The sequence below is a fragment of the Ahaetulla prasina genome, chromosome 5 (genome assembly GCF_028640845.1).
Source record: "Ahaetulla prasina isolate Xishuangbanna chromosome 5, ASM2864084v1, whole genome shotgun sequence".
Classification (NCBI taxonomy): domain Eukaryota; kingdom Metazoa; phylum Chordata; class Lepidosauria; order Squamata; family Colubridae; genus Ahaetulla; species Ahaetulla prasina.
Window position 1 is genome coordinate 71,968,419 of NC_080543.1, and position 27,071 is coordinate 71,995,489.

The following is a 27,071-nucleotide window of genomic DNA, read 5'->3' on the forward strand; positions in this document are numbered from 1 at the left end:
GTGGTTGCATCCTGATTGGTAGATGGAGTGGGTGTTTGCAGATTAGTTGGCTGTTTTGTAGCATCCTGTGTGGGTGTGGTCCTAGTTGTGTGCCCATTAGTTTTTTGTGTTGTAATGACCTGGTTAATGGGCTGTATGGAAACATCCTGAATTCTGGGAATGTGACCTTCTGTAGTGGTAATGGGCTTCCTGGAAATGTCCTGAGTTCTGGGAATGTGACCTTCTGTAGTGGTAATGGGATTCCTGGAAATGTCCTGAGTTCTGGGAATGTGACCTCCTGAGTCTTGTGCTGTAACATCCTGGATGGTAGGTTGTGTTGTAATGTCCTGAGATTTGGTGTTGTGGCCTCTGGAGTTCTGTGATGTGATGTCCTGAGCAGATGGCTGTGATGCAGCATCCTGGGTTTTGGTTTGGCTCCAAGTCCGAGGTCTTGTCATAAGTTCCTGGCGTGTGTCAGCTTGCTTTGTGTGAGGATTGGAGGGGGGCGCAGCAGCCAGTGGTGCCAGCATGGTCTGGTTTCTGGATGGTGGTTGTGTTTTGTCTGTGGGATGGGTTTGGGTTTGAATCTGGTGAGGATGATTGGTGGTGCCGTTTTGTGTTATCCTGGGTCCGGTGTCAAGGATAACCCACAACGCCACCACCAATCATTCCCCAGGAGGCTTTTTCTCCTCGTTACCTCTTGGGCTTCCCCTCTATTTCATAGATCCCTCAGGATTTACATGCTGGTTGCAGATCAATACTCATTTTATTACAAAGTTCCCACCACTCTGTTTTGACTTTTTTCTATATGTACTAAATGAAATTAGGATCATATAAACCTAAAGTCCTGTAGCTGCTACAAATATTGTATTATTTGTACATTGTGCATAAACTAAGAAATTGTACATACTAAATTTAAAGCACATGATCAAATTCAGGTTGTCTAGATTTGTAGATATGAGTGGCAGTGTGATAGCCAGAAACCAATCATAGGTTTCAGAGTGAAATAAATTTTTCAAATTCCTACTTCAGACCCACTACTTCTGTTGAATATCTATTATATCTGAACAACTATTGTGATCTGCAAAACATGTTCCATGTATACACTTATGCCCATAGAAGACCAGACTATATATGTACCAAACGTCAACTAATCAAGTTACTAGAAGAAAAAGTAAAGGGTCTAGAGCAGGGGTGTCAAACTCAATTTCATTGAGGGCTGGATCAGCATTGTGGTTGTCCTCCAGGGGCCGGGGGGAGGAGGGACATGGCTGGAGGAGTAATGGCAGACTGGGGGTGGAATGGGGGGGGGGGTGGCTAGCTCAAGTTGCTCGCATGGGTGCACTGGACAGGGTTGGGAAGGGAATCCAGGGATCTCCAGTGGGTGGGGCGGTGGGTGGGAGGTTCGTCCAGTGGGATGAGATGAGGCAAGGCAGGGGGCAGGGTGGCTGCAGCCAGAAACCTCACTTTGTTTCAGCCCACAGTGGAGGCAGTAGCTGGAGATAGAGGCATAGGGGGGAGGCATGTGGTCCAGCCTCTTGGATGTGCCAGGCAGCTGCCTGCCCTATGCCAGCCATGTGGAATAGAGCAGGCATAATAATAATAATAATAATAATAATAATAATAATAATAATAATAATAATAATAATAATAATAATAATAATAATAATATTTTAATTTGTATACCGCCCTTCTCCCGAAGGACTCAGGGTGGTGCAAAGCCAGAATAAAAATACAAAGAAAAACAATACATATAATATTAAGAACACCCCTTAAAAACTTATTCAATTGGACGAAAATTTAGAATATAACACCCTATAAAAAATTTACAAAAATTTAAAACCCATAAAAACAAATTAAAATTTTTTAAATCAAATGGTCTGCATCACATGCCTCTCCCCAGACATTACCTACTGCTGGTGCCAGTGCTGCCACACGTGTTTCTTGGAGGGCCAGCCCAGTGGTCACAGCAGGCTGCAGAGCCCCCACTACTGGACACCTCCTCCCATGTGCATGCACATACACATACACATGTGAAAGGCCAATGAGCAGGGCATGGAGATGCTGATGGAGGCACGGCGCTGATCTGCAACCTGGTGGGATGCTGGGCGTGCTTGACAGCAGGAGGAGGCCCAGCGCAATGAGGCTGTATCATTTGCCACCAACAGAGCCACCAACCAACTGACCGACCCGATCAAAGCTGAGCCCAATGTAGGGGAGATTGCGGGGTTAGTTTGGCCAGGAAAATTGTTCCCCCTTCCCTATCAAAGTGGATCTTGGGTACTGTGCTGCAATGTAGAAATGGGAAATAGAGCAGCCAGAACAAGGGAAGGAGGAGGAGCAGAGTGCCGCTCCATTGACTGTTTCACCATTACAGTGGAGCTATGGAGCTTTCCCCACCCATCACCACCCAGATACCCTGGGTTCCCCCAAGCATTTCTGCCTACCTGATTTCCAGCTCCATCGCATTTCTCTGTCACGTTTCTCGCTATCATGTGCAGGAAAACAAAAGTTTGTGGGACTAAAAAAAAGTTCATTCAATCAATTCCAACTTTGTGAGATCTTTTTCTTTCATAAGAAGTTGGAATTGATCAACTTTTTTTTTAGTCCCACAAACTTTTATTTCCCTGCACACAATGGCGAGAAATGTGATGGAACTGGAAATCAGGTAGGCAAAGAAATGCTTGGGGAATTTGGGGAAAGCGAGGGCATCAGGGTGGTGGTAGGTTGGGCAAACTCTTCTGCTCACAAAAACCTCTTTGATATCTGACATCAAAAAGCAGAGCAAGAGCTTCTGGGAAGAAGTCAGTCGACCCAGGAGTTGGGAATATCCTTCCTCCCCTGCCCCACCTGCCACCCCCAAATTGCATCAATAAAGGGGATGAGTGGATAAGTGAGGGGCAGGAATCCCTGCCATGCCCGGCAAGGGGGGGTGGGAGAAGAGACTGCAAGAGGAGCTCCATTTCACTCCTTGCACCCCAATGAAAGGCAGCAGCAGGCTGGCTGCTTCCCTTCCCTACCCTCTCCAGTGCTAGAAGTCAAGTGTCAGCCACATGCCCAGTCACCCATTCATCCCTTTCTCTGTGTGTGTTTCTGGGCTCACCCAGTGCCACAGTACACTACACAGGAAGGGAAAAGCACACCTGTGGCGGGGCAGTGGGCGGTGGTTGGCCGTGCTTGGTTAATTACTCAATGAACTCATGCAGGCAGATGTAGAGCATGCTCAGATGGCAGATGCAAGCCATGAGGGAGGGTGCAGGAATGGCAGCAGTTCTAGGGACATCTGCAGGGTATTCTGACCTAGGCTTCCTGTGTCAGTAAAACATACAAGTAGTTCCAAAAACTTCTTTTATTTCAACAGCTTTGAATTCTGTTCATTCACAGATAAATCCCAAATAGTCCCAAAATAATATCAGGATAAAGCTGATAATCACCCACTATTATCTCACTTGACACACTGCCAAAGACCTAATTGGCAAAGCCACATGGAGTCCAGAATCAAACAGAGCTTCAGACTTTAAACTGAAGAGAATCAACAACATTGCTTCCTGCAAAAGCCCATGTGCTTTTGATTCTCTTTTAAGTCTTATGGGCAAGACCAATCATCTCCAAGCCCCACTCCTGAGTCATCCCTTTTGTTTTAGCTGTTCTTGCTTTCTTGCAGCTCTGTGCAAGCATGCACTGGGGACAGGCTCCCCCTGTTCCTCTGCCTCACTGAGGTCTGGCTCTGGAGGCAGCACATACCTCCCAGATGGCCCTTTCTCTGCCTCTAATGCAGAGCCCTCATCTGAGCCTTCCCCAGACACCAGAACTGGCCCTATTCTTCCCCAACCTCCTCACTGTTTGACTCTGCTGCCAGCTCCACAGGCTGCTGGTGGACCATAACACAGAGGAGGAGGAATGGTGCTTGGCTGGGCCTGCAGAGGGAGGAATGGTGCTTGGCTGGGCCTGCAGAGGGAGGGAGAGAGGGCCTCACCCCCATTGCCCCATCACTGCGCCCATCTGCAGGATGCCACCCACAAAGAGGCCATCCAGGTAGCAGCGCAGCACTAGCAGCAGCTAGTGGATCATGGTGCTGCACGGGGACCAGGCCTGAGCCCCTGTTTGCAGGGGCCTGAACAATGTCTCCAGTCTCCTTAGGGCAGAGCCAGCTCAGGGTGCTAGATTGGCCTCCTGGGAAGCCTGTTTCTGCTGAGGAGCCCAGCCGAGGCCTTGCTCGCTGCCCACTGAGGCTCCTGGATTCCCAGTGAAGGATGGGGTCCTTCAGGCACTTAGCTTGGTTTCCTGTTTAGTAGCTCCAGCCCCTCCATCTGGGGGCTTTGACAGAGATGCCTTGGGTTTTGCCTGCACTGACGTCACTTGCTTGGAGGGGATGGGGGACGGGTGGTTAGAGGAGCACCGAGATGCCAAAATGGCCTCAGGAGAGGCTGGGCAAGGCAAGGAGTGGCTGGGAGGGGAGGGGTGAGCTGCATGGTGATTCAGTCAATTCACCAAACTGCACACAAAGTTAACAATTGGTTCAGCCGAATCGGTGTGAACCAGCTGAATCCCACCACTGTTGGAATTACAGAAACTTGGTGGGATGAAACCCATGATTGGAACATACTACTAGAAGGATACAAACTGTTCAAAAAAACCAGAGGAGGTGGAGTTGCACTGTATATAAAGGACCACTGTATTGCTACAGAAATGCACAAACCAAAAACCAAAACCTCCTAGAATGCATATGGGTCAATTTAAAAGAAAAAAAAAATGACATGGCCATAGGTGTATACTACAGGCCACCCAACCAAGCAGAAAAAATAGGTGTACTTTTTGCTAACCAAGTAACAAATATATGTAGGAAACACATTACAATAGTAATGGGGGACTTCAATTACCCTGATATCAATTGGAAGACTAATTCTGCACCAAGTGAGAAATTGAATAGGTTCCTGACCAACCTAGCTGACAACTTTGTTGTCTGAAAGGTAGAGGATGGAACTAGAGGGACAAAAATCAAATAAATGAAATCAAATAAATGAACCATACTGGATTTAATTTTTACAAACAGAGAAGAAGTGATAGAGGGAGTTAAAATGCAGCAACCTTGGGTGAGAGTGTTCATGTCATACTAGAATTCAACATAATGCAAACACAAGCAATAGAACATAATGATACCAGAGTCTTAGATTTCAAAAGAGCACAACACTGCTGAAAAACAAAAACAAGAAATCCAAGAAGAAACCAGCATTGCTGCACAAAGATTGCTCTGACAAATTGAAAGACAAAAAGGACAATATTGGTTCTAGAGTTAGAATAAACAATAATGGTGATAAAGGATATCCCTGTCTTGTTCCTTTCGCAATCTTAAAAGGTTCTGTTAAGCTACCATTAATTATAAGCTGTGCTGTTTGCTCTCCATAAATTGCCCTAATTATTCTTGTAAAACCATCTCCAAATTCCATCTTTTCTATTAATTTAAATAAAAAATCCCAATGCAATCGATCAAAAGCTTTCTCTGCATCAAGAAAAATAAATGCTGCTGGAATAAAATTTTTCTTTTCTAAATACTCCAGTAAGTTAACAATCTAAATACGAGAAGTAAAGGAGATAGAGGGAATTAAAGTTAGACAACATGAATATAAGCTGAGAGCTTTTGCAGATGACTTGGTGATTACTTTAACAAACCCTATAAACTCTAGTAAATCTTTGTTGGAAATAATTGATCAATATGGGAAGGTTTCAGGGTTTAAGGTAAATCAGAAAAAGACAAAAGTGATAATAAAAAATATGGCCAGATAACAGAAAGAAAAATTAGAGGAAATAACAGGATTTGAAATTGTAAAGAAGGTTAAATACTTAGGGGTCTATATTACATCGTCAAATGTGAAATTGTATAAGAATAACTATGAGGTTTTATGGCAAAAAGTTCAGAGGGAGTTGATTGTTTGGAAAAAATTGCAATTATCCTTGCTGGGGAGAATAGCTGCTATTAAAATGAATGTTTTACCTAGATTTTTATTCCTCTTTCAGATGATACCAATAATTAAGAAAGATAAGAATCTTGAGGAATGGCAGAAGTGAATTAATAAATTTATATGGGAAGGTAAAAAAGCTAGGGTTAAAATGAAAATAATTCAAGATTCTCGGAAAGGGAGGTTTAAAAATGCCCAATTTTAAATTATACTATGAAGCAGCTGCTCTCTGTAATAAGTGATTGGTTTAATTTAACGGAGGAAAGAATTTTGAATATAGAAGGTTATGACTTGCTATATGGATGGCATGCATATTTAATTTATGACAAAAAAGTGGATAAGGCCTTTAAAAATCATGTGTTAAGATCTGCTCTTCATGTGTTTGGAAAAATACTCTTACAAACTAAATTATAAGGTTCCTATATGGGCAAGTCCTAGACATACAATAGAGAATATAAATATAGAACAGAATCAGGAAATGATTACATATAAAGATCTTTTGTATACTGAAAGAGGTAATTTGCAATTAAAATCTCTGCACGTACTAAAAGAAGAAGGGAAAAATTATACTTGGTTTCAATATGAGCAACTACGTGCTAGATGGAAGGAAGATCAGAAAATTGGTATAGAGCAGAACGAGGGAAATTTGGTAAAGCAAATTAGAAATCAGTCTCAGGAGCATATAAAGAGATTGTATAATGTGTTACTTGAAATAGATTCTGAAAGGGACTTGGTAAAGGACTGTATGATAAAGTGGGCACAAAATTTTCAGGAGCCAATATTATTGGAAACTTGGGGAAAAATTTGGGTTAGAAATGTTAAATTCACGCAGGCACAGAATCTGAGGGAAAATTTTTATAAAATGTTTTATAGATGGCACTTAGATCCTAAGAAATTATCGTGTATGTACCCAGATATGCAAGCAAAATGTTGGAGATGTAATTGTGATGATGCTACATATTTTCATATTTTGTGGACTTGTAAGAACATTAAGGCTTTTTGGATAAGAATTTGGTGGATTATACAAAATGTTCTGAAAAAGAAGATAAAGTTCCTGCCGCAATTTTTTTTGTTGGGAATTATTACGGACTGTACAGTAATTGAGACTAAATTGATTTTAAATCTAATAACAGCAGCAAGATTACTAATAGAACAATACTGGAAGAAAAAAGAACTACCTACAATAGAAGAATGGATATTAAAAATTGCCAATTTGGCTGAGATGATGAAGATATCAGCCTTTTTGAAAGACAATACGCAAGAAAGATACTTAAAGGAATGGAAAAAATGGATTGACTATATTCAAAGTAGATATCAGACTAAGAGTTATCAGACTGTTTTTGAATGATTATGATGTATTATTTTTGATTGTTTTGGGGGGAAGTTAGGAATTGATAATTGTAGGGGTATAATTAAGTTGGGACGGAAATTTTTTAGCATATGTTTGTTTTATTTTTAACTATACCTTGTGCTCGTTCCGGGAAGTCGGGGGGGGGGAGGTTGTGAAGGGAGGGGGGGAGGGGGGGAAAGGGGGGGAAATTTTCTGTAAAACTTTTTGAATAAAAAAAAAAGAAAGACAAAAAGGACAAGTACAAAAAATGGAAAGGGGGCACACAACTAAGGCAGAATATCAGCAGATAGCCAGAACATGCAAAGATGAAGTCAGGAAAGCAAAGGCTCAGAATGAACAAAGACTTGCAAGGAAAGTCAAAGATAATAATAAAAAGTTTCTTCCAACATATAAATAATAAGAAAAAAAATCAACAAAACAGTCGGTCCACTAAAGAGAGAAGGCGGCAAGGAAGTAACAGGCAGCAGAAATAGAATAAAGGTAAAGGTAAAGGTTCCCCTTGCACATACGTGCTAGTCGTTGCTGATTCTAGGAGGCAGTGCTCATCTCCATTTCAAAGCCAAAGAGCCAGCGCTGTCCGAAGACGTCTCCGTGGTCATGTGGCCGACATGACTCAACACCAAAGGCGCACAGAACACTGTTACCTTCCCACCAAAGGTGGTCCCTATTTTTTCTACTTGCATTTTTATGTGCTTTCGAAACTGCTAGGTTGGCAGAAGCTGGGACAAGTAACGGGAGCTCACCCCATTACACGGAAGCACTAGGGATTCGAACCGCCAAGCTGCCGACCTTTTGATCGACAAGCTCAACGTCCTAGCCCCTGAGCCACCGCGTCCCTGTCAGAAATAGAATACTGCATCCAATTTTGGTCACCACACTATAAAAAAAATGTTGAGACTCTAGAAAAAGTGCAGTGGAGAGCAATCAGGATGATTAGGGGACTGGAGGCTAAATCATACAATGAATGGTTTCAGGAACTGGGCATGGCTTGTGCAGTGAAGAGAAGGACCAGAGGAGGCATGATAGCAGTGTTCTAATATTTGAGTGGCTGCCACAGAGAGGAGGGGATCAACCTATTTTCCAAAGCACCTGAAGGCAAGACAAGGAATAATGGATGGAAACTGAACAAGGAGAGATTCAACCTGGAAATAAGGAAAAATTTTCTGACAGTGAGCACAATCAACCAGTGGAACAGCTTGTCTTAAGAAGTTGAGGGAGCTTCATTACCGGAAATTTTCAAGAAGAGACTGGTCTGCCATTTATCCAAAATGGTGTAGGGTCTCCTGCTTGGGCAGGGGGTTAGACTAGAAGACCTACAAGGTCCCTTCCAACGCTGTTAAACTGTTAGTCTTTAACCACTTTTGATTAATTTGAGGGATAATGCATAGGTGGACTAAAATTGTGAGATTACTTAGCTGGATTTGCTGAAAATTAGTACTGTTCGATAAAATGTATTTTAACCACAGAGTATAAACCCAGGAAAAGTTTTATAGGTTAAACCTTGTACAATAAATTCTGTAATCACTGTATGCCCAGAGGCAAAACTAAATGTAAATTCAGGGGCACAATTTTACCATTTTTTATTTACATAACATAACATCAGAGTTGGAAGGGACCTTGGAGGCCTTCTAGTCCAACCCCCTGCCCAGGCAGGAAACCCTACACCATCTCAGTCAGATGGTTATCCAACATTTTCTTAAAAATTTCCAGTGTTGGAGCATTCACAACTTCTGAAGGCAAGTCGTTCCACTTATTAATTGTTCTAACTGTCAGGAAATTTCTCCTTAGTTCTAAGTTGCTTCTTTCCTTGATCAGTTTCCACCCATTGCTTCTTGTTCTACCCTCAGGTGCTCTGCTGAGCAATTGCTTAAATTGCTTAAATTGCTTTAAGCAATTAAGAATATAAACAATTATTCTATATATGAAATTACACTCTAAAACATAAATATTCATAGTAATATTAAACGATACGAACAACTTTTGTACTTTAAAGGTAATGGTTCCCCACACACATACGTGCTAGTCATTCCCTACTCTAAAGGATGGTGCTCATCTCCATTTCAAAGCCAAAGAGCCAGCACTGTCTGAAGATGTCTCCGTGGTTGTGTGGCTGGCATGACTAAACGCCAAAGGTTCATGGAACACTGTTACCTTTCCACCAAAGGTGGTCCCTATTTTTCTACTTGCATTTTTTACTTTTTTTGAACTGCTAGATTGGCAGAAGCTGGGACAAGTAACAGGAGCTCATCCTGTTACATGGCACTAGGGATTCGAACTGCTGAACTGCCGACCTTTCGATCGACAAGCTCAGCGACTTAGCCATTGAGCCACTGCATCCCTTTCTTGTACTTTAGAAAGTAACAAAATGGGAACAGTAAGAAGCAGAATTTATGATATTTTGTTTCTGAGGTTGGGAAATTGGAGTGGTGCAATATCTGTTGCACTAAAATTTCATAAGAAAAAAAATCAATGAATTTATTTTTATCTTCATTAGTGATCATATGCTCTTAATTATAGTACAGCTCTTTACTATAATGTTTCACATTCAAATAAAGCATATGTTGAAGCAAATTTGCTTACCTCCATCTAGTTCTTCTGCACCAAAATGGTTCCTGTAGAATAGCATAATTTCTATCTTGTAGCATTTGTAAAAAGTCACTAAACAAACAAGTAGCAGCAGAATTGCACCAAGTCCTCCAGCAAGTTCAGCTGTAAACATCAGCTCTGAAAAGAAGAATAAAGATTAATAACAACCACATTCTGACCTAAAAGCAGTAATTTATTATCATATCTTGGGGCAAGAAGCAATTTTCTGTTTTTCTGAATGCAAAAACAAAGTGTTTTTTTTTAAATTTCTTGGTATAACATACACACACATACAGAGAGAGAAAGAGTAGGCATTTTTGTGGTGTGTAACTGGTGTATGACATACAATGTTCACATAGGATGAAGCTAAGTATCAGTCCTTTTCTCAACACAAAATTATCATTCCTTTTTTATCAGCTACATTTGTTTCTCCTTCTCCTAAAACTAAAATCCTATGGCATCTCCGGACCCATCCACAATTGGATAACAGCATTCCTGTGAAACAGACAACAAGTGGTCAAAATAGGCAGTGCCCTATCAAATTCTGTTCCTGTCAATAGCGGCGTTCCCCAAGGCAGCGTTTTATTTATTTATTTATTTATTTATTTATTTTTTAATTTGCATTTATATCCCGCCCTTCTCCGAAGACTCAGGGCAGCTTACACTATGTTAAGCAATAGTCTTCATCCATTTGTATATTATATACAAAGTCAACTTATTGCCCCCAACAATCTGGGTCCTCATTTTACCTACTTTATAAAGGATGGAAGGCTGAGTCAACGTTGGGCCTGGTGGGACTTGAACTTGCAGTAATTGCAAGCAGCTGTGTTAATAACAGACTATCTTAGTCTGTTGAGCCACCAGAGGCCCTATTTATTTATTTATTTATTTATTTATTTATTTATTTATTTATTTATTTATTTATTTATTTGTCACAACAGTATATATAGGCATAAGCATGAAATAACTATACGATATATAAGCATATATATAAGCATAAGTATGTAATAACTATATGAAATTGGATACAATCAAAGGGAACATTAGGACAGGAACAGTAGGCACATTGGTGCTCTTATGCACGCCCCTTACAGACCTCTTAGGAATGGGGTGAGGTCAATAGTAGATAGTTTTTGATTAAAGCTTTGGGGATTTTGGGAAGAGACCCCGGAGTCTGGTAGTGCATTCCAGGCATTAACAACTGTGTTACTGAAGTCATATTTTCTGCAATCAAGATTGGAGCGGTTAACATTAAGCTTAAATCTATTGTGTGCTCTAGTATTTTTGTGATTGAAGCTGAAATAGTCTTCAACAGGAAGTACGTTGTAACAGATGATTCTATGAGTTAAACTCAGGTCATGTCAAAGGCGGTGGAGTTCTAAATTTTCTAAACCCAGGATTTCAAGTCTGGTGGCATAAGGTATTTTGTTGTGATCAGAGGAGTGGAGAACTCTTCTTTTAAATATTTCTGGACATGCTCAATTGTATTAATGTCCGAAAAGAGGTATGGGTTCCAGACAGTTGAACTGTATTGAAGAATTGGTCTAGCAAATGTTTTATATGCTCTGATTAGTAGTGTAGTGTTTCTGGAGAAGAAGCTACACAAGATTAAGTTTACAACTCAAAGCCTTTTTTGCAATGTAGTTGCAGTGGGCCTTGGCACTTAGATCATTTGATGTGAAAACTCCAAGGTCTTTAACAGGGTGGGGGTCATCTACAAGGTAATGTCCATCGAGCCTGTATTTAGTGTTCAGATTCTTTTTTCCAATGTGTAAGACAGAGCATTTGCTGGTTGAGATTTGGAGTTGCCAAGTTTTTGACCATTCTGACACAAAGTCAAGGTCTTTTTGAAGGGTAGCTGTATTGTTGGTAGTGTTAAATAGTTTAACATCGTCAGCGAAGAGAACACTATTACTTATAATATGGTCACAGAGATCATTAATGTATAATATGAAGAGTGTTGGTCCAAGAATTAAAACTAAAATCCTATGGCATCTCCGAACCCCTCCACAATTGGATAACAGCATTCCTGTCAAACAGACAACAAGTGGTCAAAATAGGCAGTGCCCTATCAAATCCTGTTCCTGTCAATAGTGGCGTTCCCCAAGGCAGCGTTCTTGGACCAACACTCTTTTTGGATTTAATATAATAGGGACATAGACTTTAAATTGAACTATTGGGAGAAGTTAAAAAGTAAAAGCAAAATAAAGTGTGGCTTTAAGAAAAAGAAACAAAATGGATTCCTTCACTAATTGTTGATTGGAACTGTGGATTGGAAAGAGACACTCTCAGGTGGAAGGGAAAACTACACTGACTAAAATCTGCTGTGGAAAATTTTCTTGTTGAAGCAATAAGGCTGGTGAGAATTTTAAGGGAGGATTTTATGCCTGCAAGTTGTTTGACTTTGATAACAAAATAACAAATGCAACCTTGAAAATACAGAATGGCACAGGAAATAATTGAAATGATGAAAAAGATGCATATGACTTTAAAGCGGGAAATAAAAGAAATAATTACAAGACCATATGGACAACTGAAATCAGAAAAAAACAGGAGCTGCATGGGGTCTTACAGAAAACCAAGAAATAATGATGCAAGAGAGGGCTTTGGAAGACAAAGAAAAAAATATTGATTGTGAAATATTAAATGATTGTGAAATATTAATTGATTGTATGGGGAAAGATGAAGGGACTAATAAGGAGGGGGGAGCAAAAGTTCAGAAGACACGGATACAAAATAAATGTAAGAAGACAAAGCTATCAATGTTGTTTTCCGGCAAAACCTAAATGCCATTGCTGGTCTTTTAAGCCTTATGGGAGTGGCCAATCATCTTTTGGCCCTACTCCAGAGTCGTCCTCTTTGCTTGAGCTGCTTTTGCCTTCTGGCAGCTCTTCTCATGCACGCATTAGGAACAGGCTCCTTGTTGTGTCTGCATCCCCCGAGCCGGCCCTGCTGCCAGAAAGTGACTTGGAGCCTGGCCTGCTGCCAGAAAGTGACTTGGACAGTGAGGGGGAAGGGCCATCAGGACTTACCTCGGGAGCACCGGCTTCCCTGGCTCAGCTCCAGGAGACAGAAGTAGGCCAGGTGGAAGAAATAATGAGGCCTCCATCCCCTGACTCTTCCCCCCCCAGGCCACGCCTGCAGACCCAGCTGACAGCAATCAGGCTTGGTTGAATCCTAGGTTTCGTAGGCAGGAGAGGAGGGAACAACAGAAGCAAGGGTGGGGCAGGCCTAGGAAGTGCTGAGTCATAGAGCCACACCCCACAGGATATAAAAAGCAGCGAGAGCTGGTGTATCTCTTTGTAACAGGCAAATCCACTGATTGATTAGAGCTGAAGTTTGTGACTCACCAGTGTCGTGGAAGATAACGAGGGCTCTTGGCAGACGCTGGCTCTTTTGCTGCCAGAGCTGATATTGCCGGCTAATTAAGCCATCATTCGGACGGAGGTGGAGGAGGACAGAACACTCCTCCTGTTCCTCTGCCTCACTACTGTCAGTCTCTGGAGGCTCTGGAGTCCGCACCTCACTCCCCGATGGCCCTGGCCCCACCTCAGCCTCTGATGCAGAGCCCTCATCCGGGCCTTCCCCAGCCTCTAGGACTGGCCCACACTCTTCCTCAGCCTCATCAGTGTCCAGCTTCATTGCCAGCTCCGCAGGCTGCTGGCAGACCACAACATCATGTTTTTGTTCCCTGATTTTGTGTGCAATCTGTAGTTGCTGTCTACATCACTCCTTACAGTATAGTTTGGACCAAAATTTCTGTGTAGAAGCTCTGCCATGCCTTCTGGATTATAAGCTTTTAAATTGTATGACCTGAACTCCCCCAAAATCAAATATCTATAGCAGTGGTAAGTTTCAAATAATTTATCAACCGGTTCTTTGTTGTAATGACTAGCTGGGTAGGTGTGGCCATGGTGGGCACGGCCAGGGGGTGTGACAGGCAGCACTCAGCCTCCTGACCCCTCCAGGAGCAAAAACGGGTTGCATTTTGGGCCTAGGAGGCTTCCCTGAAGCCTCCTGGGAGCAAAAACAGGCTGGGGGGAAGTTCAGGGAGGCCTCCTAGGCTCAAAACAGGGTGCAGAGGGGTGCAGCATGCCCCACATGGCCTGTTTTCAATCCCAGGAGACCTCCCTAAAGCCTCCTAGGCCCAAAATGGAGTGCAGGAGCGCTGCCCCCCCGCCCCATTTTGGGCCTTGGAGGCCTCCCTGCACTTACCTGGGAGTCAAAATGAGGCTCGTGGGGATTCCTGGAAGGGGCAGGGTAAATTGCCAGCCAGCAATTTACCTACCGGTTCACCTAAACTGACCTGAATTGGCCGGCTGAATCCCACCACTAATCTATAATCTATTTGGGAGCTAGCAGTGAAATCCTTGCACTACAGTTTACTGGAAAAGGAATGAAAAGATACACCATTTCTATTCTTTTAAGGAAAAAAAGCACAGGGAAAAATAGAGGGCTCAGTGAAATAAAAAAGGGCAATGAAGTATTTGTCTTGGGGACTGAGCCAGCAACTTTTATTTAGAATTTTAGCCATTATGTTATTAGAGAACTCATGCAAACAGTAGTTCTAAAAGATACTCAAATGAAATAGGACAATGAGGATTTTTTTCCCTTACTTATTGTACACATGTGTAAATTTTTATGCAATAACCTTGGATATACAAATTCAGCTTACCATTATGTGTATGTATATATGCACAAGTGTATGTCTATACATACATATGTGTGTGTGTATATGTAATGTACAGTTTTTGTTTTTGCTTTTTTTTTAATTCAAAAAGTAAAAAAAAAATTTCCCCCTTTCCCCCCACCCCTCCTCCCTTCACAAACCCCCCCCCCCCGACTTCCCGGAAAAAACACAAGGTATAGTTAAAAGAAAACAAACATATGCTAAAAAATTTTCCCTCCCAACTCAATTATACTCCCACAATTCTCATCAGTTCCTAACCTCCCCCAAAACAATCAGAAGTAATACATCCTAATCATTCAAACGCAGTCTGATATCTCTTCATCTGATATCTGTTTTGAATATAGTCAATCCATTTTTTCCATTCCTTTAAGTATCTTTCTTGCATATTGTCTTTCAAAAAGGCTGAGATTTTTGCCATCTCAGCCAAATGGGCAACTTTCAATATCCATTCTTCTACTGTAGGTAGTTCTTTTTTATTCCAATACTGTCCTATCAGTAAACATGCCGCTGTTATTAAATTTAAAATCAGTTTAGTCTCAATTACTGTACAATCCGTAATAATTCCCAACAAAAAAAATTGCGGCAGGAACTTTATCTTCTTTTTCAGAACATTTTGTATAATCTACCAAATTCTTATCCAAAAAGCCTTAATGTTCTTACAAGTCCACAAAATATGAAAATATGTAGCATCATCACAATTACATCTCCAACATTTTGCTTGCATATCTGGATACATACACGATAATTTCTTAGGATCTAAATGCCATCTATAAAACATTTTGTAAAAATTTTCCCTCAGATTCTGTGCCTGCGTAAATTTAACATTTCTAACCCAAATTTTTTCCCAGGTTTCCAACAATATTGGTTCCTGAAAATTTTGTGCCCACTTTATCATACAGTCCTTTACCAAATCCCTTCCAGAGTCTATTTCAAGTAACACATTATACAATCTCTTTATATGCTCCTGAGATTGATTTCTAATTTGCTTTACCAAATTTTCCTCATTCTGAACTACTGTCAGCCTCCACTCCAATCCTCACATATTTTTTGTACAATTTATATTCAGTAGTTAGAATGTAAAAGGGTTCTTTCTGTAATGTAAAATAGTTAAGGATGTAAGATGTATCATGGCCCCATACAGAGTAAGGGAAGAGGGCCTTTTAAGAGTGTCGTCTGACATAACAGTGGGGGAGGGGTGATTAACGGCTGAATGTTAAGAGCGCGGGCTTTTTCAACAGACACTGCATTCCTGAGATGATTAACAGCTAGAGACCAGCGGAAGAAGATTACCACGGGGCCCGAGAAGGAGCTGGCATTGGACCAGACCAGCCTGACCTCCTGAGGAGAGGAGGGACAAATGGGGGGATATGAAATGTTAGCCATATTCTGTCTCAGATCCAACTTTATACTGCTGCAATCAAGATGTACCTAGTAAAAGTACTTTTCTTTATTTTCAAATGAAGTCAAGGTGTATTCTTTCCTAGATATAATCAGAGGCAGCCTGACAACTATACCAATTTTCTGATCTTCCTTCCATCTAGCACGTAGTTGCCCATATTGAAACCAAGTATAATTTTTCCCTTCTTCTTTTAATAAGTGCAAGGATTTTAATTGCAAACTACCTCTTTCAGTATATAAAAGATCTTTATATGTAATCATTTCCTGATTCTGTTCTAAATTTATATTCTCTATTGTATGTCTAGGACTTGCCCACATAGGAACCTCTCTTCTGCGCATGCGCATAATGGTGGTGGTATTTTGAGCTCATGAAGACGGCGGCCGGTGCTTCCCGGCCGAGATGCTGTTCGGCCGCTCGCCGGGCTGCACGGACTTCGGTCCCAGAGGGGTCAGCATGCCGGCAGCCGGGAGTGAGGTCTTTGGACCTCAGTGGTCTCCCGGCTGCTGAGTTCTGGGCCGGAGTCCCGAGAGAGCAGCGGATGGCGGCGGCCATTTTGGGGTAGGGCCTACCGCCCCGGTCCGGCTTTGGGATCTTCGGCTGCGAGCCGGGCTGCGTGGACTTTGCAGGGCCGGCTTTTGAGATCTTTGGCCGTGAGCCGGGCCGCACGGGTAGCACAGACTGCATGGCCACGGACTGGCTTGGAGATCGGTGGCCGCTCGCCGGGCTGCGTGGACTTCGGCCCCAGGTGGGTCATCGTATTGGCAGCCGAGAGCGAGGTCCTTGGGCCTCAGCGGTCTCTCGGCTGCTGAATTTGGGGCCGGAGCCTTGGGAAAGCAGCGGATAGCGGCGGCCATTTTAGGGTTGGGGGTTACCGTCCCGGACTGGCCTTTAAGATCCCCGGCCGTGAGCTAATGCTGGCGGCAGTGTGGTGGACCGTTCGGGCCGGAGTTTTGGAGGGCTTGAATATCGGCTGTCCTCCCCCCTCCCAGCTGACTTTTCGGGGTATGCTTAGCCTCGGCCGCGACTTCCATCAGCGGCAGGACTTTGGAACCGCACTCTTACCAACTGAGGGACAGCGGATGGCGGCGATTATCTCGGGGTGGGGTAGTCATCCCGGGCGGGCCTTAGTTCGATCCCCTGGCCGCTTACAAAGTTGGCGGCAGGGTGGTGGGCCGCTCGGGCTGGACTTTTGGAGGGCCCGAAGATCGGCTGTTTCTCTCCCCCCCCAGTGGTTTTTTTTTCTATCAGGCCTGGCCTTCGCTGAAATGCTCCTCAGCGGCATGATTTTGTGCCGCATTTTTCATCAGCGGCACATCGGCGGGGCGTCCTCGACTTCTATCTGCGGCGTGCTGGGACATGTCTTTAACATGGATCCGGCACTATTAATGGCGGCCTCTGGAACGGCGGTGATTCTGGCGGCAATTGCGGTACTGGTGGCACTAGAACGTGCGGCATTCCATCAGACTACGGAGCGGCAGGAGTCCCTCCCCCAGGATGGAGAAATGCCGAGTTTCCGAGGGCCACTATTCCACCTTAGTGGCCGGCAACTGAGGAAGATATTATGGTACCAGCTGCCGGGGGGGAGACCACTAGATTTGGTCAGACCCCTGGACCCCTTGGTTGTTTCCTGGATCATCTGGACTTGGCCGGTTTTGGGTTCATTTGGACTTGAGCGGAACAGTCAACTCGGTTGGACTAGAAGCTGGTTAACATCTATGCCGGCTTGGGTTTTACATTTTCGCTGTCGTAAACTATTATTCTTTCATGAGATACTCATCCACCAACTATTACGGCTGCGAGGTTCCCCGCCTGCAGGAATGGCCCTCTAGGTTATCAAGAGCTTACCTCAACGAAGGGTCTTGGGACCCAGAGAGGTGGCATGCAGCTAAGAAGAGTTTCTGGGGATTTTTAAATAGGTTTTTAAAAGGGTCTTTTAAGGGAGGGAGGGATACGACGGGTGGGGGAATAACCCGTCGGGAGGATTTAGCCCTGTGCTTGTTCGCGCATTTTACCATCTGGTCCGAAGGCAGAGGGGATGGGTTCGTTCAGGAGTGGAGAATCGCTCCATCTGTACGGTAAGTGGGAGAGGCAGATATGGCGGAAGCGGGGCCATATCAAGTGTTGGGAGCACGTGCTCGGTGTCTCAAAGCGATCACGTGCTCCGGTCCTCAGTCTTCACCTGCCTCGGGGCCATGGTCCTCAGAGCCTTGGTCTCCGGTTGATGTTATGTAATGCCCGGTCCGTGGTCAATAAGGCCCCCCTGATTGGTGATCTTATTCAGGGGGAAGCCGCGGACCTTATGGGCATTACGGAGACCTGGTTGGGCCCGGAGGGGGGGGGTCCCCTTGTGGAGCTATGCCCACCAGGTTTTCGAGCATTTCATCAGCCGAGAGCCCAAGGTAGGGGTGGGGGGGTAGCGGTTGTCATTAGAGAAAGTCTAGAGCCGAGGGAGGCCACTGTTCCTCAGATTGCCGGTTGTGAATCCCTCTTTGTGAGGTGGGGCCATCGTGATCAGATGGGCTTGTTGATCACATACCTGGCTCCTTGCTGCGTGACCACAGCCCTACCCGAGCTGTTGGAGGTACTCGCCGGGGTGGCGGTGGAGACCCCCAGACTGATAGTCATGGGGGACTTTAACCTGCCATCGACGGGCTTGTCATCGACAGCGGCTCGGGAGTTCCAGGCTTCCATGACGGCCTTGGACCTGATCCAGGTAATTGATAGCCCCACGCACACAGGGGGTGGCACACTGGACCTGATTTATATCTCTGGTCAGTGGCGAAATGATCTGGTATTAGACAACATAGAAACAGAACCGGTGTCATGGTCAGATCATTTTCTCCTTCGCCTAGACTTTCGGACCGCTATCCACCACTGCAGGGAGACGGAGCCAATGCGTTGGTTCCGTCCCAGGCGCCTGATGGACCCGGAGAGGTTCCTGGAGCTTGGGCCGTTTCTGAGGACCTGGCCCACGGCACGGCTGAAGAGCTAGTTGCGGCCTGGGAACGGGCGCGGCTGGGCTTTGGACCGTGTCGTGCCCTTGCGACCTCTGACCCGGCGTGAGCCTCGCCCGGCCCTTGGTTCTCCGAGGGGCTGAGAGATGAAACGCCGGAGAAGACGCCTAGAGGTGTCTGGAGGTCCAGCCGCTCAGAAGCTGACCGAACACTAGTTAGATCCTATTCTAGGACCTACCTAGTGGCAATGAGGAGGCGAGGCGTTCCTATGCTTCCACCCTCATTGCGTCGGCAGATAACCGCCCGGCCGCCCTGTTTGGTGACCCGCTCCCTCCTTCATCAGGAGGTGCGGGATGACCTGCAGGGCCGTGCCGAGGAGTTTAGTGGTTATCTATCGACAAAATCGTTCAGCTCGGGAGTTCAGGCTTCCATGACGGCCTTGGACCTGATCCAGGTGGGAGGCGGAGTCGCGTCTTGTGGAGGTTATTTGGGATGAGTTTGACCCTGTGACTCTCGAGGACGTGGACAGGTTGCTGGGGAGGCTGCATACTACGACATGTTTACTGGACCCGTGCCCTTCCTGGCTGGTGCTGGCCTCCCGGAAGTGACACGAGGCTGGCTCCAGGGATTACCAACGCTTCTTTGTTGGAGGAGTTTTCCTGCTGCCTTGAAGGAGGCAGTGGTGAGACCCTCCTCAAGAAGCCTTCCTGGACCCAGCTATTTTAGGTAATTATCGTCTGTCTCCAACCTTCGCTTCACTGCGAAGGTTGTAGAGAGTGCTGTGGCACGGCAGCTACCCCAGTACCTGGATGAAGCCGTCTATCTAGACCCGTTCCAGTCCGGTTTCCGACCCGGATACAGCACGGAGACAGCTTTGGTCGCGTTGGTGGATGATCTCTGGAGGGCCAGAGACAGGGGTTATTCCTCTGCTCTGGTCCTATTAGACCTCTCAGCGGCTTTCGATACCATCGACCATGGTATCCTGCTGCACCGGTTGGAGGGATTGGGAGTGGGAGGCACCGTTTATCGGTGGTTCTCCTCCTATCTCTCTGACCGGTCGCAGACGGTGTTGACAGGGGGGCAGAGGTCGTCCTCGAGGCGCCTCACTTGTGGGGTGCCTCAGGGGTCGATTCTCTCGCCTACCCTGTTCAACATCTATATGAAGCCGCTGGGTGAGGTCATCAGTGGTTTCGAGGTGAGTTATCATCTGTACGCTGATGATACTCAGCTGTACTTCTCCACCCCGGACCACCCCAACGAAGCGGTCGAAGTGCTGTCCCGGTGCCTGGAAGCTGTACGGGTCTGGATGGGGAGAAACAGACTCAAGCTCAATCCCTCCAAGACGGAGTGGCTTTGGATGCCGGCATCCCGGTACAGTCAGCTGCATCCGCAGCTGACTGTTGAAAGCGGTTAGTGGCCCCAAAGGAGGTGGTTCGCAACTTGGGCGTCCTCCTGGATGGACGGCTGTCTTTGATGAACACCTGGCGGCCGTCGCCAGGAGGGCCTTTACCAGGTTCGCCTGGTTCGCCAGTTGCGCCCCTTCCTTGACCGGGATGCCTTATGCACGTCACCACGCCTGGTTACGCCTAGGCTGGATTATTGCAATGCTCTCTACATGGGGCTGCCTTGAGGTGCACCGGAGGCTGCAGTTAGTCCAGAATGCGGCTCGCGTAACGGAGCCGCTGGCCCACGTGACATCGCTGTAGCTTGCACTGGCTTCCTGTGGTCTTCGGTGCGCTTCAAGATTTTGGTAACTATCTTTAAAGCTCCATGGCTTAGGACCCGGTACTTACGAGACCACCTGCTGTTACCTTTGCCTCCCACCGACCCGTGCGCTGAGAGGGTCTCCTCAGGGTGCCGTCCGCCAAACAGTGTCGGCTGGCGGCCCCCAGGAGTAGGGCCTTCTCTGTGGGGGCAGTGACGCTCTGGAACGAACTTCCCCCCGGCCTGCGTCAAGTGCCTGATCTTCGGACCTTCCGTCATGAGCTCAAAACATATTTATTCATTAAAGCGGGACTGGCATAATTAGTGATGTATTTTAATTGGGTTTTTTAATATTTTTAACTTTTTAACTTAAATTTTAATAATCAGCCTTTAAAATTTGTTCTTTTTAAATGTTGTTTTAAATTGTATTCATCTTTGTTTTTATTCTGGCTGTACACCGCCCTGAGTCCTTTGGGAGAAGGGCGGTATAAAAATTTAACAAAATAAATAAAAATAAATAAATAAATAAATAATTTAAAATTGGGCATTTTTAAACCTCCCCTTTCCCAAGAATCTTGAATTATTTTCATTTTAACCCTAGCTTTTTTACCTTCCCATATAAATTTATTAATTCCTATCTGCCATTCCTCAAGATTCTTATCTTTCTTAATTATTGGTATCATCTGAAAGAGGAATAAAAATCTAGGTAAAATGTTCATTTTAATAGCAGCTATTCTCCCCAACAACGATAACTGCAATTTTTTCCAAACAATCAACTCCTTCTGAACATTTTGCCATAAAACCTCATAATTATTCTTATACAATTTCACATTTGACAATGTAATATAAACCCCTAAATATTTAACCTTCTTTACAATTTCAAATCCTGTTATTTCCTCTAATTTTTCTTTCTGTTGTCTGGCCATATTTTTTATTATCACTTTTGTCTTATTCTGATTTACCTTAAACCCTGAAACCTTCCCATATCGATCAATTATTTCCAACAAAGATATACTAGAATTTATAGGGTTTGTTAAAGTAATCACCAAGTCATCTGCAAAAGCTCTCAGTTTATATTCATATTGTCTAACTTTAATTCCCTCTATCTCCTTTACTTCTCGTATTTTATCCAATAATGGTTCTAGAGTTAAAATAAACAATAATGGTGATAAAGGACATCCCTGTCTTGTTCCTTTCGCAATCTTAAAAGGTTCTGTTAAACTACCATTAATTATAATCTGTGCTGTTTGCTCTCCATAAATTGCCCTAATTATTCTTAAAAAACCATCTCCAAATTGCATCTTTTCTATTAATTTAAATAAAAAATCCCAATGCAATCGATCAAAAGCTTTCTCTGATCGAGAAAGATAAATGCTGCTGGAATAAAATTTTTCTTTTCTAAATACTCCAATAAATTAACAATCTGCCTAACATTATTCCTCATCTGTCTCCCTTTTATAAATCCAGATTGATCATTATGAATTCTCGGCTGCAAAATTAACATTAATCTATTAGCTATTATTTTAACAAAAATCTTATAATCATTATTTAAAAGTGAAATTGGCCTGTAATTCCCAGGTTTAGAACAATCCTGTTCCTGTTTTGGTATCAATGAAATAAAAGAAGTTCTCCATGAGGGGGGAATTCCCCCTCCTAATTGTATCTGATTAAATAATTCCTTAAATGGACCTAACATCTCATCCTGTAAATTCCTATAATAAATAACTGTAATCCCATCCGTACCAGGAGTTTTCCCCATTTTTAATTGTTTAATTACCAAAATAATTTCTTCAGAGGTTATAGGCCGATTCAGTTCATCCTTTTGTTCTAAAGTTAAGTTTTTAACCTTATATTCCTTCAAATATTATCAATATCCCTGTTCAATATATTATCTTTAAGATATAAATTTGTATAATATTCTAAAAAAGCTTTTTTAATTTTATCCTGTTGATATCTCTTTGCCTATATATTCTATTTTTCTATAGTACGTTGTTTTGTCCTTTCCTTTAGGTGTGTGCTAACCACCTACCAGGCCTATTTGCATTACAAAAAGTATTATGTTTGGCATATTGTATATTTATTGCCACCTGATCAGCCATTATCATATTAAATTGACTCTGTAATAACTTTATTGCATCTTTAAGTTTTTTATTAATAATTGTTGTTTCTTATAAATTTCCTCTTCTAGATACCTACGCTGTCTTTGTTGTTTATATCTCTGTCTATTATTAATATATATTAATACACCTCTCATAAAAGCTTTACTGGCGTCCCAAACCATTTCTATCAATGTTTCCTTATTTAAATTATAATCAAAAAATTCTTTCATCTGCTTTTTACATTGATTTACATTATCCTGATATCTAAACAAATTTTCATTTAATCTCCATGTTCTTCTACCTTCTTTTCCATATTGTAATTCCATCCAAACAGGACTATGATCAGACAAACATCTTGGAAATATCTTAGTTTTCTTCACCCTAGAAAGCAAATCATTAGAAATTAAGATAAAATCAATACGTGAGAAGAATTGATGCCTATCAGAAAAAAAAGTATAGTCTCTTTCCTCCAAATTCCACAGTCTCCATACATCTCTCAACTCAAAATCTTCTATCATCTCAAAAAATGATTTAGGCAGCTTTGCATGTGCAGGTATCTTCTTAGAAGAAATTCTCTTGTCCTTTTGTGTATCTATTACTCCATTCCAATCTCCTAATATAATACATGATTTATAATCCCATAGAATCAACTTGTCATACAACATTCTATAAAATTTTTCTTGTTGCTGATTAGGTGCATATATACCAAACAAAAGGGTCTTTTTTGTTCCTATTGTAAGTTCAATGGCAATATATCTTCCGTGAGTATCTGCCTCTATTAACTTGGCTGGTATATCTTTTCTCAAATATACGACTATGCCATGTTTTTTGTCCAAAGCAGAGGCAACAAAATGTTTACCTAACTTTGAGTTTATTAAGTACTTTTGATCTGATAATTTAATATGTGTTTCTTGTAAGCAAATCACATCATTTCTAAATTGTTTCAAATAATGAAATATTTTTCTTCTCTTCTGAGCTGAATTGAAACCATTGACATTCCAAGTCTGTCGTGTCCCACTCCTCTGCTGACGGCCGGGTCAGGGAAATCCGAATCAGGCTTGCCTCTGCAGCTCTGCCCAAAGTCCTAGCAAAGTCCTCAGAGCAGGCAGGAGACCAGTAAATGACTTCAGCAAGATAAGTTCGACTTTTGCCTGACTCAGAGACTGCCAGAAAGCAGATCCTTTATATAGGCCATGGGGTGTGGCTCCATGACTCAGCACTCATTAAGGCCTGCCCCTCCCTTCCTTCTGTTGCCTCCGCCTATCCAATCTTCTGATGCGAGGGTCACTCCAATCAGCTGTTGGTAATAAACCCTCCTCAGACTCACCTGCTGTGGAGGAGGGGGAGGGGTCTAGCTGCTCCGTTTGCCTGGGCATGGAGTCAGGGCTGGGGCCGGGAGGTGCTCCTTCTTCTGCAGTTTGTCTGGGCATGGAGCCAGGACTGGGGCCGGGAGGCATACATTCCTCCGTGTTCGGGAGCAGATAAGAAGGCCCCGGCTGCTCTGAGGGCGGGCAAGACACAACACTATCCCTCACTGCAGGGCCCTTCCCCCGGGGCTGACGATCGGGATGCGGTCGGGCCGGGTTCTGCTCGTGGAAGGCCCGCACCAGGTCCGGGGCGTAGATGTCGGAGGCGTTGACCCAGGTGAACTCGGTCCCGTACCCTTGCCACGCAACCAGGTATTGGAAGCGCCCCTTCAGCCAGCGGGAGTCGCGTATGCTGTGCACCTCGTACTCCTCCACCCCGTCCTCGTCGACAGCGGGGCCTCAGGGACCAGCAAGGACCGATGGAAGATGGGATGGATCCGCATGGAACGTGGCAGGGTCAGCCGGTAGGCCACCGGATTGATGACCGCCTCGACAGGGAACGGACCGATGAACCGGTGGTCCAGTTTCTTTGCCGGCCAGTCGGACGGGAGATGCTTTGTGGAGAGCCACACGCGGTCTCCGACCACCAGTGGGGGTGTTGCCCGTCGGGAACGATCGGCGACCCGCTTGTAGTCCTCCTTCGCCCGATTCAGCTGCCGATGCACCATCTGCTGGACTGTCGTGTCCCACTCCTCCGCTGACGGCTGGGTCCGGGAAATCCGAATCAGGCGTGCCTCTGCAGCTCTGCCCAAAGTCCTAGCAAAGTCCTCAGAGCAGGCAGGAGACCAGTAAGTGACTTCAGCAAGATAAGTTTGACTTTTGCCTGACTCAGAGACTGCCAGAAAGTAGATCCTTTATATAGGCCATGGGGTGTGGCTCCATGACTCAGCACTCATTAAGGCCTGCCCCTCCCTTCCTTCTGTTGCCTCCGCCTATCCAATCTTCTGATGCGAGGGTCACACCAATCAGCTGTTGGTAATAAACCCTCCTCAGGCTCACCTGCTGTGGAGGAGGGGGAGGGGTCTAGCTGCTCCGTTTGCCTGGGCATGGAGTCAGGGCTGGGGCAGGGAGGTGCTCCTTCTTCTGCAGTTTGTCTGGGCATGGAGCCAGGACTGGGGCCGGGAGGCATACATTCCTCCGTGTTCGGGAGCAGATAAGAAGGCCCCGGCTGCTCTGAGGGCGGGCAAGACACAACACTATCCCTCACCGCAGGGCCCTTCCCCCGGGGCTGACGATCGGGATGCGGTCGGGCCGGGTTCTGCTCGTGGAAGGCCCGCACCAGGTCCGGGGCGTGCGTCGAGGCGTTGACCCAGGTGAACTCGGTCCCGTACCCTTGCCACGCAACCAGGTATTGGAAGCGCCCCTTCAGCCAGCGGGAGTCGCGTATGCTGTGCACCTCGTACTCCTCCACCCCGTCCTCGTCGACAGCGGGGCCTCAGGGACCAGCAAGGACCGATGGAAGATGGGATGGATCCGCATGGAACGTGGCAGGGTCAGCCGGTAGGCCACCGGATTGATGACCGCCTCGACAGGGAACGGACCGATGAACCGGTGGTCCAGTTTCTTTGCCGGCCAGTCGGACGGGAGATGCTTTGTGGAGAGCCACACGCGGTCTCCGACCACCAGTGGGGGTGTTGCCCGTCGGGAACGATCGGCGACCCGCTTGTAGTCCTCCTTCGCCCGATTCAGCTGCCGATGCACCATCTGCTGGACTGTCGTGTCCCACTCCTCCGCTGACGGCTGGGTCCGGGAAATCCGAATCAGGCGTGCCTCTGCAGCTCTGCCCAAAGTCCTAGCAAAGTCCTCAGAGCAGGCAGGAGACCAGTAAGTGACTTCAGCAAGATAAGTTTGACTTTTGCCTGACTCAGAGACTGCCAGAAAGTAGATCCTTTATATAGGCCATGGGGTGTGGCTCCATGACTCAGCACTCATTAAGGCCTGCCCCTCCCTTCCCTCTGTAGCCTCCGCCTCTCCAATCTTCTGATGCGAGGGTCACACCAATCAGCTGTTGGTAATAAACCCTCCTCAGGCTCACCTGCTGTGGAGGAGGGGGAGGGGTCTAGCTGCTCCGTTTGCCTGGGCATGGAGTCAGGGCTGGGGCAGGGAGATTCTCCTTCTGCAGTTTGTGTGGGCATGGAGCCAGGACTGGGACCGGGAGGCATACATTCCTCAGTGTGCGGGAGCAGGTAAGAAGGCCCCGGCTGCTCTGAGGGCGGGCAAGACACAACATGGACCGTGTGCAACTCGGAGAGAAAGGACTGTGTCTCGGGAACCGGGAAGTCCGGGGGTGCCAGAGGGAAGAGCCGCGGATGGTACCCTAAGTTGGCCTGGAACGGGGTGGTCTGGGTGGAGGTGTGTTGGGAGTTGTTGAATGCGAACTCCGCCAGGGACAGGTAATCGGCCCAGTTGTCCTGCTGTTGGTTCACGAAGCACCGGAGGTACTGTTCCAGGACGCCGATGACCTTCTCCGTCCTGCCGTCGGTCTCCGGATGGTGCGCCGACGACAGGCACACCTGCACCTCCAATGCGGCCATCAGGCTCTTCCAAAAGCGAGCCGTGAACTGCACCCCACGGTCCGACACCACCATGTCCGGCAGACCGTGGAGGCGGAAGACGTGCTGCAAGAAGAGACGGGCCGTCTTGGTGGCGGTGGGCAGCCCGCGGCACGGGATGAAGTGTGCCATCTTGGTGAGCATGTCCACCACCACCAGCACCGTGGTGAACCCCGAGGACGGTGGCAGGTCCGTCAGGAAGTCCATGGAAATCGCCCCCCAGGGTCTGTCAGGCGTCGGCAAGGGCTGGAGGAGACCAGGAGGGGCCCCTGTGGCGGCCTTGGCTTGCCGGCACGGCACGCAGGACGTCACAAAAGCATGGACATCATGCTGCACCCGGGGCCACCAGAAGGTCCGCGTTACCAGGTTGAGAGTCTTGAAAAACCCGAAATGGCCCGCGGCAGGGTTGTCGTGGCACTGGGTCAGGACGAGG

General features: G+C 45.5%; 1 protein-coding gene across 1 annotated transcript in view; it reads right to left on the minus strand.

Moving 5' to 3' along the window:
• The window catches only part of IL1RAPL1 (interleukin 1 receptor accessory protein like 1), a 1,531,345-nt gene that overhangs the window by 49,327 nt on the left and 1,454,947 nt on the right, over nt 1-27,071 (minus strand). Inside the window, exon 10 of the mRNA XM_058185954.1 lies at nt 9,868-10,011. Coding sequence (XP_058041937.1) covers nt 9,868-10,011 — 144 coding nt within the window. The remainder of the gene's footprint in view (nt 1-9,867; nt 10,012-27,071) is intronic.